The sequence below is a fragment of the Belonocnema kinseyi genome, chromosome 6 (genome assembly GCF_010883055.1).
Source record: "Belonocnema kinseyi isolate 2016_QV_RU_SX_M_011 chromosome 6, B_treatae_v1, whole genome shotgun sequence".
NCBI classification, from domain to species: Eukaryota; Metazoa; Arthropoda; class Insecta; order Hymenoptera; family Cynipidae; genus Belonocnema; species Belonocnema kinseyi.
In genome coordinates this window covers 100,298,721-100,313,493 of record NC_046662.1, presented here as the reverse complement: position 1 = coordinate 100,313,493, position 14,773 = coordinate 100,298,721, and the positions used below count along the sequence as shown (strand labels likewise).

Below are 14,773 nucleotides of genomic sequence, written 5' to 3'. Positions count from 1 at the left end.
GGCGTCATTTGAAGGATCAAGCTCGACGAAAATGGTTCACATTAGTGAATACTAATGCCATCTCTTAGAATTTTCAGGTACTTATCAGACTGCCTAGTATTGCTACCATAAAGTACAGTCGGTACAAATATAGAATTATGCATTGCCGTTTTTGCTTTACTTGATATATTTTTACTTCCGATAATGAGTCCTGCTCTACTGATAACATTCTTAAAATGCCATTTGTTTCGATATTATGCTCAGCTTATGCTGATTTCTCGAAATGTTTTCGCCTTACTTTACTCTCATGTTCCTTTATACCAAGTGCAGAAATCTGGGCCCGATCGAGTTTCACACATGTGGCCGCAAGGGGGCAAATGGTGTGGCTCGCGTCGGAACAACGTCGGATCGGGTTAGGTTAGACAAGATTATGCCAGGTTTTCTGTTGTCGTCGTGATATTCATTTTTAGCTTCTGAAGATTTGCAACAATGCATTCGAGAAAGCGTCGTTATTTTGAGCGCATTTACTATTTATTTAAATAAAAAATATTTTCCAGCTTATTATAATTTTATATTTTGTTGCTGCTATTGTGAAAATAGAGATTACCTTATACCAAATGTATGCATTTCCGGGTTATTAACATTATAGATTAAATGCTTTTCATATTTCCTCGAACATAACCTCAATTTTCAAATCTCACTCTACGTACCCCATGTGCATTAGTCAAACAAAATTCATTCCAAAAGAATTTTAAGAAGATTCAAAAATGTTTATGATTAAAATTGATCTGTGTGTGTAATAGCTCAAAATTTTAACATTGTTTGTCAGAGCATAATAGTTTTCTTTTAAATGCAAACTCTTACCTATAAATTCAATAAATACAAACAGATAATGTAATGTAAAATATTGAAAATAAGATATGATGTGTAAAGATATATAATGTAGAATATTGAAAAATTAAAGTTTTGTAAAATACAAAGTTGAAAAAATATTAATATAAAAACTTTTGAAATTTTACTGATTACTCTATCGGGCCCACATTTTTCCCGACCGGCGCCCCACCAAAATTTCTGCACGGGACGTTGGCTCACCGCTCTCTTGGTTTCTCCAATATAGATTTCGCCACAAGAGCAAGGTTGTTTATATACTCCCGGATAACTGAGATGTGCCTTTTGTCTCTGGAGTTGTTTAGAAGTTGTCCTGTTTTCGAAGGTGGTTTAAATAAAGTTTGTTGAGAATTCTTCCTATTTGTTCTGTCACACCTTGGATGCAGGGTAGGATAGTGCTCGTTTTTCTCTTCCTTTCTTTCGTAGGTTGTCTTGACTTGTCTTTTGAGTGTATGTATTGTCTTATGGCTTTATCAGTTAGTTTGATTTCGTAATCTTTCTGTTTTATGATTTTTTAAACTTTTTTAAATTTCTGTTTTAAGTTATCTTTATCTGATATGGAGACAGCTCTGTATATAAGAGAGTTTATGACTGATTTTTTTAGATGGGTGGTAGTTTTGTGTAAACTTCATGTCATATTGTTTTATCAGATCTTTTGTTAACTTGTACGTCCTAGAAAGGCAATTTTCCGTTTTGTACAATTTACATGGTGAACTTAATATTCGGGTGTAATCGATTGATGAAATGGGAAAACTTCTTTAGTTTATCTAGGCCAGATGGCAAAAGTGTCATCAACGTAATGCAACCCAAATTTCGATTTAAGCTTGGATTGGTTAAAGATTTTAGTTTCAAGATGTTCCATAAAGATGTTGGCTATTACAGGTGAGATTGGAGATCCCATTACTGCTTCTGAGTTTTGTTCATAGAATTGGTTATTGAAAGAGAAGTAAGTATTATTGAGACAGTGTTCTACCAAAGGTATTGACTTGGAGCGGAAGTTTGCATAGGACTTAATAATATCAACTGTATCAGTCTTGGGGTTGAATGTACATCTCTTGTATCTTTTTGATAAAGTCAAAAGAGTTTTGAACGTGAGTGATGTGAAAGGATTCAGTTCTTTGGTAAGAAAGCGTGCTAGGTTGTAAGTTGGTGAGTTTATGGCGCTGATGATCGGTTCGAGTAGAATGTTAGCTTTGAGGATTTTTAGGAGTCCTTAAAGTCTTGAAGAGATGGGATTAATAAAATAGGTATCAATTTAGATATTATTTTGCTGTTAAGTTTCAATCCTTTTAGAAGAGTTTTTCGAGAAATTAGATTTGAAGATGAAATTTGGGTCCTTCAATTAATAATACATAAAAAAATTTGGTTTTAATTATTTACTAGAAACTAAGCCTTTCTCTAAAAGAAATATAAAATAGGGAAAAAATATAAAATGTGCAATAACTCTTTGAAAACTTTTTTTCCAAACAGAATATTTGAAACATGTTTTTATTTCTACATGAGTAACAAGTTGAAAATTTTTATAAAAATCGGTGAGTAATTCTTAAAATGAACCAGTGAAATCTCACTGATTGAAACAGCTAGAAAAGTGTTACGAGGAGATTACTATATACGTGACGACAAAGTTTTAATGTGAATTCCTATATAATTTTTTTTAAGAAAGACAAGTCTGAAAGTTTTAAATCGATTTTTTGAATATTGTTTGATATATAGATTTTCGATTTCTCGCAAAAAAAATCCTATGGGAATCTGAATTAAATCTTTGTCACCACGGAAATCGCAATCTTTCCTGTGTCACTGACAGTGAGATTTTAATGGTTCCCTCAGTGGAATTCAGTCACTGGTTTAATCACTGAGATTCACTGGTTACTCAATACCAGTAGTCATCTTGTAATAAGCGTTGTCGTCCGTCAAGAGGTTCAGTATGACGCTTATCATTCATCACTTTTGTGCTAACCTTTGCAAATTTTTTTTTAAACGTATTTTATAAGTACAACAAAATAATAAAGGCCGGCTCCAATATATTATGGTTAGCTGTTGGAAGGCTCGCATTTAGCTCAACGATTCGCATCGCTCAAATTTAAGCACAAGTGACCACCCTAATAGCACGGAACGTTCCTGGAACGTTCCCGGAACGTGTAAAATATTCGCCACTTAAAATCGTTCCGCTGGAACCCGAGGGGAACCTTCCGTTTTTGTTATTTTTAAAAACAGTTATCTCGTATACCGTAAGAGATAGGTAAATATTGATGACAATTTTTAGTTTTGAGTACCGTATATACTGCACTATAACATGTTATCCATGTTATAAACTGACACTGATTTCGCCCTGTCTCTTACAGTGTATGCGATATTTATGGATAATAAATAACAATAATAGTAATGTTTGGAACGTTCCCAAGCGACGGACATTTTATACGTTCCGTGCCATTAGAGCTGGGGCTTCCCCCTTGCAAGCGAAAGATAATCATTATATCCTCTATATCACTGGTTGAATCTATCATTTGGAGTCACTGATATGTTCAGTAACGCTGTTATGCTTCAGTCTCTTACTGGTTAACCCAGTGAAAGTCGAAAAATCACGCGTTCATGGATGAAAATTCTAAATACACTAAACTCTCGCGTTCAGTCATCCCGTTCTCAACCTTCCTAGAACTACTGGCTCCCACCGTTTCTCAGGGGAACAGAGCGAGAGTGGTTGCGAAATTATGTATATAGATATATATTCCAATGATAAACGAGTCAGACGGTCCTCACTATTTACGTTTCGATCCCCCCGAAACCATTCCAGGACTAATTGAAGGCAACCCCCGACACTGGACTGAAAGCGAGAGTTTGGTGTACTGAGTTAACCAGTGACAACTTCTCTAATTCAGTTTAAGAGAGAATAATGTTTCTTTTGTGACTCCGGAATGGAGTTTCCCGTAACCGAGACCTAATTTACATAAGAAACGTGCTGGTAATTTAATTACTTTTTTCCATTAACATATTTTACTTACTAGATGAGTTATTTAATAATGCCCTGGTTGTCATGAACATTTATGTTCTTTGAACTATGACTTGGAAGCAGTTACTTTAAAAAACTCTTTCGCATATTTAGCTTGTCCTTTTCTGAACTGTTATGTTGTAAATGGACGTCTCAGATTTTATAGTTTTAACACGAAAAATCAAGTTTCTTCCATTACGACGTATATAAACAAGAATCGATTAGGTGTAGCCATAATAAATCTTTCTCGAAAGTTTAATTATTTTCCCTACTTTCTTCTATTTTATTCTGCCATTAACCGTTTTAATTTTTAAACAAATTGTTTTCTTACTTCCTGTTTTACAAGCTTTTATTTGACTTGCTATATGGCAATATGGGTATGCATGTATACGTATTACTAATGACAATACATCATTCTATCAAATTTCAGTTCACCTCCCACACACTCGAACCCTCCTACGTTTATATCGTGATTTGACACACTTATGCATATCTAATTCACTTATAACTTTGCATGCATTCTGTATTCACTGCTCGAAATATTTTATAAAAAAAAAACATTTGCAAAAGACTGAAAAGCAGATAATAAAATAAATGATTTAAGAAAACTTTAAACAATAAGACGCTTCAATTAAAATATATTAAACAAAAACAAAATATTTCCCTCTGAAAGGAAGTAGGGCGTAAATATTTAATATTGCATTCATGTGAGAAAAACTCTGTAATATTTCCGCCGCACGTTTTTATTTTTTGAAAGATTATTATGAAGCTGATTTTTCTCTCAATCTCGGATATTTAGAAGTAATTTTTGTTAATAGTTGGATTTTTGTACGGTCTTCACCGGGATGTCCCAAAATATCATCAGTCATAGACAAATTTTTGTAATGCAATGAAGTAACCTGATTAGAGGACTGTACCTAATTTAACATATTCGGTAAAGTCTAATATTTTCCCCCGCCATCCACGGCCTGGCTTAGAGCCAAGTGTATGATGGGGGAATCTACAGCTTAAGACCATGTAACGAGAGAGGCACGTGACCAAAGCTGGTGCTCCATTTTTCTTTCCCAGATTACGTCTAAACGAAATGAGATATCGCTCTGAAAGTTTCGGAAATGGAAGTGGAGACAATAAAGTGAATATCTGTGCTTTATTCCGGTGGCAATATTGAGAAAAAAAATTTTCTAAGAAAATAAAACTGAAAGTTACATCGGTACTTTTCTTTCCCAACTTGCGTCCACACGGAATGAGATATCGTGCAGAAAATTTGGCACGCTAAACAAAAAGCACAAAGGAAGGTGTCTCTGATCTTAAATAATTAGAATTGTTAATAAATTTAATTACTAATTTTGAGAATACTGATCGTGCTAGAGAACACTGCCATTAATTTTCAATTTTGTCAGTGAGGCTTATATGAGGTTCGTAAGAGATTCAATGAGGTTTATATTGATCAAAGTGGGTCAAAACAACAAAAATTGGTCACGAACATTATACACAAATAATGCAAAAACTAATGCTTGCACATGAAATGCAAATAAATAAACTTAAAATATGTTTAGATAGTCCGTGTCAGACATACGTAACAGCTTTATCAGAGCAGCACTATCGCAGCGAGTAGACAACTTCAAACTTCTACGTGTCTTTGGGTACTACGGTTTGCTTAAAAACATTTTTCCTCTACTGTTTCAACTATAACTCCAAAATATCATTATAGATAAGAAAGATAAATAAATATAAGAAATAATTATAGACCAATTAAAAAAATGGTCTCAAATTTGGCCGCAATCAGTTTCAGGTGATCATTCATGGGGTGACCCTGATTTAAAAGAAAGTTGCGTAAATTACACAAAATTGAACAAAAGAGTATATTTGGGATGAAAACAATAGAAAACATGAAAGTTTTGAGTTATGCCTAATTTTGAGACATTCTGGGATTCCCATAAACGTATCAATTACGTAGACAAACCTGCGAGTTCCATTATGTTGTTTGTAGTAAAAAGTATTTCATTCAGCATAATAGAATACGCAGATGCTGGGAGTACCTTATTTCGAATCATCAAACAAAATTTAGAACTTACTTGCTTTCCATGTATCGATCGCGATCGACCAAGTCAAAACACCAAATCACTAGACATCTCAGACAATGTTATTGTCCTAGGAATCCACAGAAACACTGGCATTGCCTGAAATTTTGGGCTTAACAAAGCAAATTCACCTCAAAGAATCAACTGCGAATTGATATTAGAGAATTCTTCTTATTGGACGGTATTCTCTAGTGCAATCACTTGATCAATCGTTATTTGCAACCAGATTGTTTGCCACAGTTTGGAACTGAAAATTAATTAATCGGAGCAAAAAGAAAAAAAAATCTGAAAAATCATTAAATTTTTCACTACATACTATAAAAAAAACTAAAATTGTGTTATTACACAATGCCTGAAAAGAAAACACAGCCGGGCCCTTCAGAAACACTAGATTTGTGTTAAAATAACTAAAATGGCCACCCTGCCCTACGCAGTATCCACCATCGCCATACATTAGGAAGAGAAAGAGAGACACTAGGGAGAGAGGCAGAGGGCAGGACTACATATTATGGGGCCCCGTCATCTTTTTTGATTGAACATTAGGCCGATTGTTCTCGGATATTTATAGCGGCGACTATAGTCTAGACTAACAGAGTCTGTTAGTCAGAGTTCTGTTATTGGCTGCTGTCGTTATAGTTATTTTTGTTATTGGCCGCTTAGCATATGTAACATTTTTAATAGTAATTTTCTAATATCGGTCTCCACAGATAGGTAATTTTAGTTTAATATTAGTAATTCAGTTTACCAAGCATCATCAGTCAAGTCTGTCGTCTCAGTAAAGTTTCAAAATGGAATTTCTAAACATTTTTCGGGATTACAACGAAGCCTTGAGATAGTGCCCTCAGGTCATGCTATTCCTAGAACTGCTGGCCCCGTGTGGGCTGAGGAATGTGGTGATGTGCGGCACAAGGGAGACTCTCATAAACAGCCTAGGGACGAAGAATCAGTGCGCAAGTATTTACGCGCGTATATTCCGTAATATTAGGAAATTGTTTACGCGTCACTAACTGTTTACGTTTGTGTACTTAAATGTATTATTTATTTATTTGCATTCTTTTTATTTTTTATTTATCGTAAATTTATTTGAGAAGTTGTACGTTCCAGAATCAACGATCATGATTCTATAAAGAAAGTAACCAACCCCGAGCAACCGAAACCCTCATTCACTCATGCTTCTTCTGTACTAGAAGGTAAGCAAAAGTAAGAAATCTACGCGAGTTGACATCGTAGAAAACTGTTGCCGTAAACTACATATTTCAGATTCCACAGATCAACATCTTTAGGTAGCAAATCAGGGAGAGCAGTATTAGCTTGAACTGATTTGTCCATGCGCAGATAGACTTTTTGGTGGATTTTTGATCTCCTAGTTCTCATTTTGGCATTATCGGCTATCTGCAAAGATGGTCTTGCTGGAACCGAGAAGTTATTCACTGAGAAATCTGAAAATCTTAAAACTATAAATTCGGCTGTCTCAATCGCATTCAAATAAAGAGTGCTATGATTTCTTTGGGATTGCAGAGAGTGCTGAGATTTCCAGAACTTTTCGCGAGCGGGACTCTCCAGTCAGCGGCGGATCCAGGCCTTGGTCTCGGAGGGGGCGATCGGGGCGTATAAGTCGAAAAAAGCAAAAAAAAAAAATATTTCAAGTTATAAGTATAAAAACTTAGAGCTCGGGGGGGGGGGGGGGGGGAGATCGCCCCGATCGCCCCCCTCTGGATCCGCCAATGTCTCCAGTAGAAATCGGACTCGGTTAAGCTCGGCGTCGTTCGGATCATGTCGACTGTTAGTTCGACATACCGAGGCAGTGTTTGCATGACGAACATGTAAATGCTTCGTGGTATGAATGCTCCACGCTCGGTGAAAGATTTTCAAGATTTCTAAGAGTTCAGACTTCCTCAAAGAGTTCTCCTAAAACTTCTAACACGGCAATCTGAGATTTCGTAGTGACTAGCCGCTCGGCTGGAACGGGTGGTATGTTCGCTGGAGGATTTTTCTCTTGTTTTTCTGATAAAGAGCTTTATATCTTATAGCTTATATCTTATAGCTTATATCTTATAGCTTATATCTTATAGCTTTATATCTTTATATACTCCAGGTGCATATTGACCCAACGTTCATGCAACCTGAGCATATATGCTTTTCACGTCGGTGAGCTTCCTTGCCAACAGGTAAGGCTGTCGCTCCTGAGTTCGTCCGACCATTTAAAACTACGTTTGCGCGTTTGTCTGGGGCAAAGTGGGGCCACTCCTAACTGAACCATGGCCTCTTTCTGAGAGCGGCCTATTGCGGGTGGCACTGCGCGACACTCCTGACGTTACCGCATAATTCGTTGCATTGGGGGGTTAGTGATCAGTGGTCGGCAAACTTTTTTCTAATTTTCCAGGTATGGTCAGGCCCGCCCCAACTTATTTTTTTTACTACTCTTCGGTCTATTCATGGACCTAAGTGTGAGTGAGCTTACTCAAGCAGGGGTCGTTTTGTCGAACATCTGCTACACACTGGGTCAAATGAACCTGTTCACTTTTTTTTCGTTTATAACTTCACAGTTACTGAACCTTTTAACTAACCAAAATTAAGAGGTATACTTACAAGTATGCTCAAGTAATTTATAATTATTATAAGTGTATTTGAAACTTCTAACATATATACTTATTTATTTCGCATACTGACTCTAGTTGTGGCCGTGTGCCCTTGTACAAATTTTAAAAACGGTTTTCGCACTTTTTTCACTAACAAACGTTTATAATTGTTGAAAACAAAATATCGAAATTTTAGTAAATTCGACGTGAATTACATACATGGGTCACATTGACTCCGCTTCGATTTCAATTGCGTCTCAACGACGTTTAATGACTCGGGACGCTACAAAAACTGTCTAAAACTGTAATCGGTGGAAGGCAGTGAAAGTCGGTGACAGGGTCAATATGACCCAATGTGTACTCGAACAGTTAAAGTGAGGGAGTTTAAATACTTTTAATTTTTCAGCTAGCAATCTGAAAATACCATAATCAGCATCTACGAATTTTTTCGATTCCAATGATATATAACTTGCCAAAAATTTTGTTAATATTTCACGGAGTTTAATTTCAAGAAAATTCAGCTTAATATTCAATTCAATACTAAATATTTTTACAAATTCCAACCTTTATAGACAAATTACGTGTCTTTAGAATCGGAAAACACGTAGATTCCAAATATATTACTTTCAAAATACTGATTGCAAAATTAAGAATTTTTTAATCTCAAATTTTTTCCCATTTTCCAACAAAGGATCCCTGAAAGAAAGGATGCTCTGCCCAAGCTCGCAGGTACCTGACCAGAAAGTAGGTCATTATTCAGCCCGGTCAGGGTACCCTAACTTGGTCAGGAGCATGCCGACCACTGCGGATAGCCCAATGCAGCGTGGCTGACTGCCAGAGCTGAACCTCTCGGGCGATGGGGTCGCCATATCCCTACGGCCTACGCCAGCGATTCCCAAACTTTTTATGTACTTTCTGGGAAGCGGTAGGGGCCCCACCCTCAAATTTTTTCACAATACTGGAACCCAAGTGAGACACTGGACGCTAGTCGTTCGTGCTCGGTTGCTTGCTTCGCTGACCTTTTGCGTTGTTAGAGAGTTAGAGCCGGTTGAGAAAAATGAAAAGTTGGTTAAATATTAATCAATAGAATTTTAATGAATTCCGTTAGATTTGTTAGATTATCAAATAAACGTTAAAAAAAGGTAGAAGAAGATCGGATAATAACTTCAAGAGTTATCGCACTTTTGTTGCATTCATAAGATTTGTCAATATTTCGTTTATTAGTTCGGATATTAACCGATTTTCAAAAACTTTGTTTTCATTTTCTTTCAATTATATTACGAAATTCATTCAGCCAATTAAAATTTAATTGAGCTAAGTCTTTATAATTTGAGTTATTGAAAGTTCATAACAATGAAAGGGTCATTCGTGTTAGGTACACGAAAGTCGAGGAAAGTAGCCTTCTGGTCGCAGCTGGGAGCCTGCCCGGAGCCTGCCTAGCTGCCCGGCCCGGGGTGGCATCCCCCTGCCGGCGGCAGCCTCATCGGCCGGCGGCACTAGTTTGGGAATCGCTGGCCTACGCAATCCCAAGAAATATTGAAAGCTCCCTTTTCAGAGGGAAGTAGTTTGTTTATTTTTCGTATATTTTAATGAGCTTGTTTTTTAAAAAAATTTAAACATTATTTATTTCATTGAAGCATCGTTAGATAAATAGTTTTTGAAATAAGGGAAATAAACTTTATTTAATAATGTATCCCAATATAATTCGTGCATTTCTGATAAATGTTTGTTTTTTTCTTCAAATAAAGTTCACATAATTTATTAGGATTTATAATTTCTAGAGATTCTAGCTTGATAAAATAATTTTAAGCTACTATTTCAATCAATATTAATAAATCTAAGAGAAAAATCCTTTATATGTTTTCACGGCCTAGCTTTGAATTCCGGTTTTCTATAAACTACGTATTTTTCATTGAGTTACATAGTAGAGGAGAAAAGATATGAAACGTCAATCTGTTAGTAAATTTTATTAAAAGATTTCTCGCATTGTTTTGTCGAAAATTCTGTTATTCTCTGGACCTATTTTTCAGGAGTAGCCGATGCAAGCTAAACTCGTATACTCAATTTTCCACTAACGCAGAGCGAGCGGGTAGCATGTAAGAGTGGCGAATGAGCCAGGTACAAGTACAGCGAAATCGCTCAAAAACATGGTCAACCAATTAACACTCTTCTTTTTTAAATCGGCTTCATTAACGTAGAATTTAAGTACAACTTTATTTTGTATTTCCTTCTTTAATGAGTTTTTCTCTTCTCTGCAGAATACTGACTAACGCTTACAGCAATTCTGGTTCTAATGGTGAGCTTATTAAGGCAAACTGCTGAGACGCTTAATTTATTGTGCAATCGTCAAATCGGTATCCAATTTAACAATCTTCAACCAATTAATACATGCATTTTTTTATAAAGTCATATCGCTTTTGCAACTTCTTTCTTTATGACATTTATATAATCCTTCCGAATATTTATTTTTGAAATTTAAAAATCTTTCCAAAAATTGATTTTATGTAAGTATTGTTCATTACAATAACATTTTATTTTTATTATATATCGTTTTCATAATTTTTAAAATAATGTTTAATTTTTATCGTTTTTGAAATTCCAGTTTATCTTTCACCACAGATTTATCTTCGATCGACGACCGTGTCCGATTAACACATTGTATAAATACGCGATGTCCCAGCTTATAACAATTGTCGGTTGTAGATAAAACCTGCAATGTTATCTTCTGTTTTCAGACTACTCGAAGGAGTTCAGTAAAACTATGGTGTCGACGGTTTCAATTGCCATGAATGCCGTGAAGAATTCACAAGACGATGAACTGTCAATAGTTTCAATCAAGAGCCAAGAACGCCCAAAAGATACTCAAAGTACGGATCAACGATAATAAATTAGATTTTTAAATGGTCTCTAAGGTAGTCCAGAAAATTAGAATAATTTTATTCCCTAAGTCAGTTTTCAGAAAGGGTGAACGATGATAATTTAAGAGCTTGAACCAATAAATATTTGTAGTTTAGAAAGCCGAACGAAAAATAATGTAAATGTAATCCTACACTAAAATCCCAAATAAAGTTCCACTAAAGAGTCACGTATGAAATAAAACAGTATTATAGTATCAAGTTTTCGAAAAATTTTCGAAAAGACAAAGGGACAAATGTACTAGAAAAGTTTAAGTATATATTTTTTTCAAAATTTTTGCAAGTGTACATGGGAGTCTTGTTTAAAAAGGCTTCTGCTAAAATAGAACTGAAGTACCAATAAAAAGGACCTATTCTAATACTTTTGTCCTCATTTGGTCTTTTACTGAATTTTAAGAAAATTTGCTACTTTAGTGGGACATTTGGGATCATTTTTCATGGAAATTGAATGTAAAGAAGTAATTTTCAGATCACCCCGACAATACTTTGTAGCAAATACAATGCAGCGCTTAGATTAAGATATTTATTGCTTCCTCGTTGCCATATATTGAAAGTATTCAAATTATTTAAGATAGAAATCCTAACTAAAAGTACAATCGCTTGAGATATTGTAAAATATTGTCCATTATTACCATAGATATTGCAGTCGATAAATAATGCGTGAGACTCAAAGACTTTTAATCCTTTTAATTGCGAAAACGTGATTACAAAGTGTATACTAAGCTCTTTAAATAATTATTAAGATTTATAATTTGTGATTAACAGACCAAGATATGTCATTTCACATATGGCATAATGTGCATGTGATGTAAAATATAAAATAAATATATTTTAAGATTTTTGTACAAAAATGATTTGAGTGATTTCATGCTTTTAAAATAGATCAAAAAATATTTTCATGTAATTATAGGTGATAAGAAAAAAGAGAAAATAATGCATTCATGACGAGCGTGGGCACTGGTGAACAAAAAAAGTCTTAAAAAGTTTGTATAATAGGAACGACTCTGTGGAAATAATTAGCCTCTTTTAAAGAGTTAATATTATTAAATCCATTACAAATGATTAAACATTAACTTATACAATAAATATCACGTTTGCGAGGTAAACGACTTACATTTGGCCGAAGGCTCTAAAAAAGAGATTATGATTTTTAATTCGAGCAGCAAATGTTCTTCTTTTGACTCTCGGGCGAATCTTTTAATTTTATGGACTCTCGAATTTCATCCTGGATCTTTGCTCTTAGGACGTTTTCTACTAAATAATGCATGGCTTCATCTAGAATTGTGAATAACATTATTTTAATCTTTCTCGCAATTATCAAAAATAATATTTCAGGTTCACCCTAAATTTTACACTTAAATCATTTTTTTGATTACCAATATTCATATTCTCCTTTGCTGATGTCACGTACCAAGATCCAATCTCATTTTCTTTACAGAACCTAACGATTTGTTCATTCGGTATAGCAACCTGTTGAATATCGCACTTATTAGCCAGCAAAACTATAGGAATATTCGAACCATCTGGCAGTGTAATTTTTTCCCTGAGGTCACTCAGCCACTTTTTTACTGATTGAAAAGTGGATGCACGCGAAATGTCGAATACCAAAGCTGCAGCCACACTACGAAATATTCAATTGGAAATAATTGATTAATAAATAATTTTTAAATTCAGTCACTATCCATTTAAATTTAAACCTAGAGACCTTTAGAAACATTTTCTCAGAATACTTGTAAAACGCTATTAAGAAAAAATGTAAATCGAATTCAAAGTTATTTTTAAGGATTTTCAAATTTGACACCTTTGAACATATTTTCTTTCTAAATCTGAATTAGTGAAAAACACGTCACTATATCAATTAAACAAAGAGTTCCACTGATTAATCAATGAAAAGCTACTAGATGAGCAGTACAATTAACGATCGATCGATCGACTATTGCTTTAGATTTAATATGAAAATATTTTACAAGGTTTCTGACTCACATGAGATATAAGTTTGAGAAAGATCCAAAGTTTGTGTTTTAAAATTTAGAAACTTTTAATATTTAAGTTTTAACTTTAAACTTTAATTTTTTAAATACCAGATATAAATCAAATCAAATGAGTAAGTTTGTTGGAAAGAATTAGTCACTTGACAGTCGCCCAGTAACTCCCATGTAAACAGCTTAAGATGTTTGATATCAAAAGCTTTAGAACATTCAAAATTTCACTTTTTAGAATAATTGCCATTCCTATCTTTCCCCTAAGTTAAAAAATAGTGTCAATTAAAAACTGATCAAATATAGAAAAAATACTTACGCATATTTGTAGTAAACCCTCGTCATGTACCCATGCCTCTCGTTGCCAGCAATATCCCTAAAATTTAGAAGACCAAACATGTAATCTAAACATATACAAAATAGAGAGGGATAAGAGAAGATAGTAGAATATAATTTGTATATCATATGAAGCAGAAGGGACGACTATTTTATTTTTTAAGAAATATTTCTTATCTAGATCAACCCACAATTTTTCCGTACCCAGAAGAAAAACTTCATGTCGAAATCGACGTGGAAAAGTTCCGTCGGACTTCTGAATTGAGGATTTCCGCATGGGTTTATGCGTAGAAGGCTTGAAGCGATATCAAGGTACCGCAGTACCATACCTGGCCTCTTAGCGACTTTGTTCTATTGTTCCGCGCTGGTCTCGATCTCGAAGCTGGACGGGGCGCTGTGGCTCTCAACTGGCGGCTTCTACATTATATTACAGTGGTGCATTTAAATTAAATCGCGTATAAACTCTTTTCCACACCACCATGGAGGTCGAGTTGAAGGCACGTTTTTATATACGTATATAATGTGTATAATGTATATAAAAATATAAAAGCGCCAGAGTAAAGTTTATAAAAAGTTCTTTCATTGAACCATGCATACTTTTCCAGATTTATTCTACCAAATAGAAATTAGTCTTCGAGTCAGCCATTCTACCGATCTGCCTTCGCATATCGCGCTTTACTCCTTTAACCCCCCCTTCCCACGCGTATTTACAGTACTGGTTAGTCTTACGAAAAATTCCTTTGAATTTGGCGAGAAAATTCTAGACACACATTTAACAAGAGTCAACTTCAGAGCGTTATTTTTATTTTTTTCTCAAATTTGCTAACTGCAATTTATTCGTAAACTTTTTCTTTATATTCATGAATGTTTTCACATTTTCCCCCATTGCTTCTTCTATACAGAATAATGCTCTAAACTTAACTCTTCTTAAATATGCCAGATGCCTACAATTTTTTCTTCGAAAGTAAACAAAATTCTTCTTTTAAAAAGTATGCAAATGGTTAAAAACTTCTTTAAATAATAAAAAAAG

At 34.7% G+C, this 14,773-nt stretch overlaps 2 protein-coding genes across 5 annotated transcripts in view; one reads left to right on the top strand and one right to left on the bottom strand.

Annotated features, from left to right (window-relative positions):
* LOC117174672 (G-protein coupled receptor moody-like) overlaps positions 1–12,274 on the top strand; it is a 52,458-nt gene extending 40,184 nt beyond the window's left edge. For 2 of the 4 annotated variants that reach the window (XM_033363967.1, XM_033363965.1), the window contains exon 9: positions 11,249–12,274. In XM_033363967.1, the coding sequence (XP_033219858.1) occupies positions 11,249–11,397 (149 nt within the window). In that variant the 3' untranslated portion in view covers positions 11,398–12,274. Of the gene's footprint in view, positions 1–10,543; positions 10,632–11,248 lie in introns of all 4 variants that reach the window. The other 2 variants (XR_004467334.1, XM_033363968.1) reach the window with 2 other exon arrangements.
* Positions 12,103–14,773, bottom strand: part of LOC117174673 (ras-related protein Rab-32-like) — a 19,742-nt gene continuing 17,071 nt past the window's right edge. The window contains exons 4-6 of the mRNA XM_033363969.1: positions 13,727–13,783; positions 12,805–13,049; positions 12,103–12,703 (exon numbers count right to left, since the gene is read on the bottom strand). Coding sequence (XP_033219860.1) covers positions 12,579–12,703; positions 12,805–13,049; positions 13,727–13,783 — 427 coding nt within the window. The 3' untranslated portion in view covers positions 12,103–12,578. The remainder of the gene's footprint in view (positions 12,704–12,804; positions 13,050–13,726; positions 13,784–14,773) is intronic.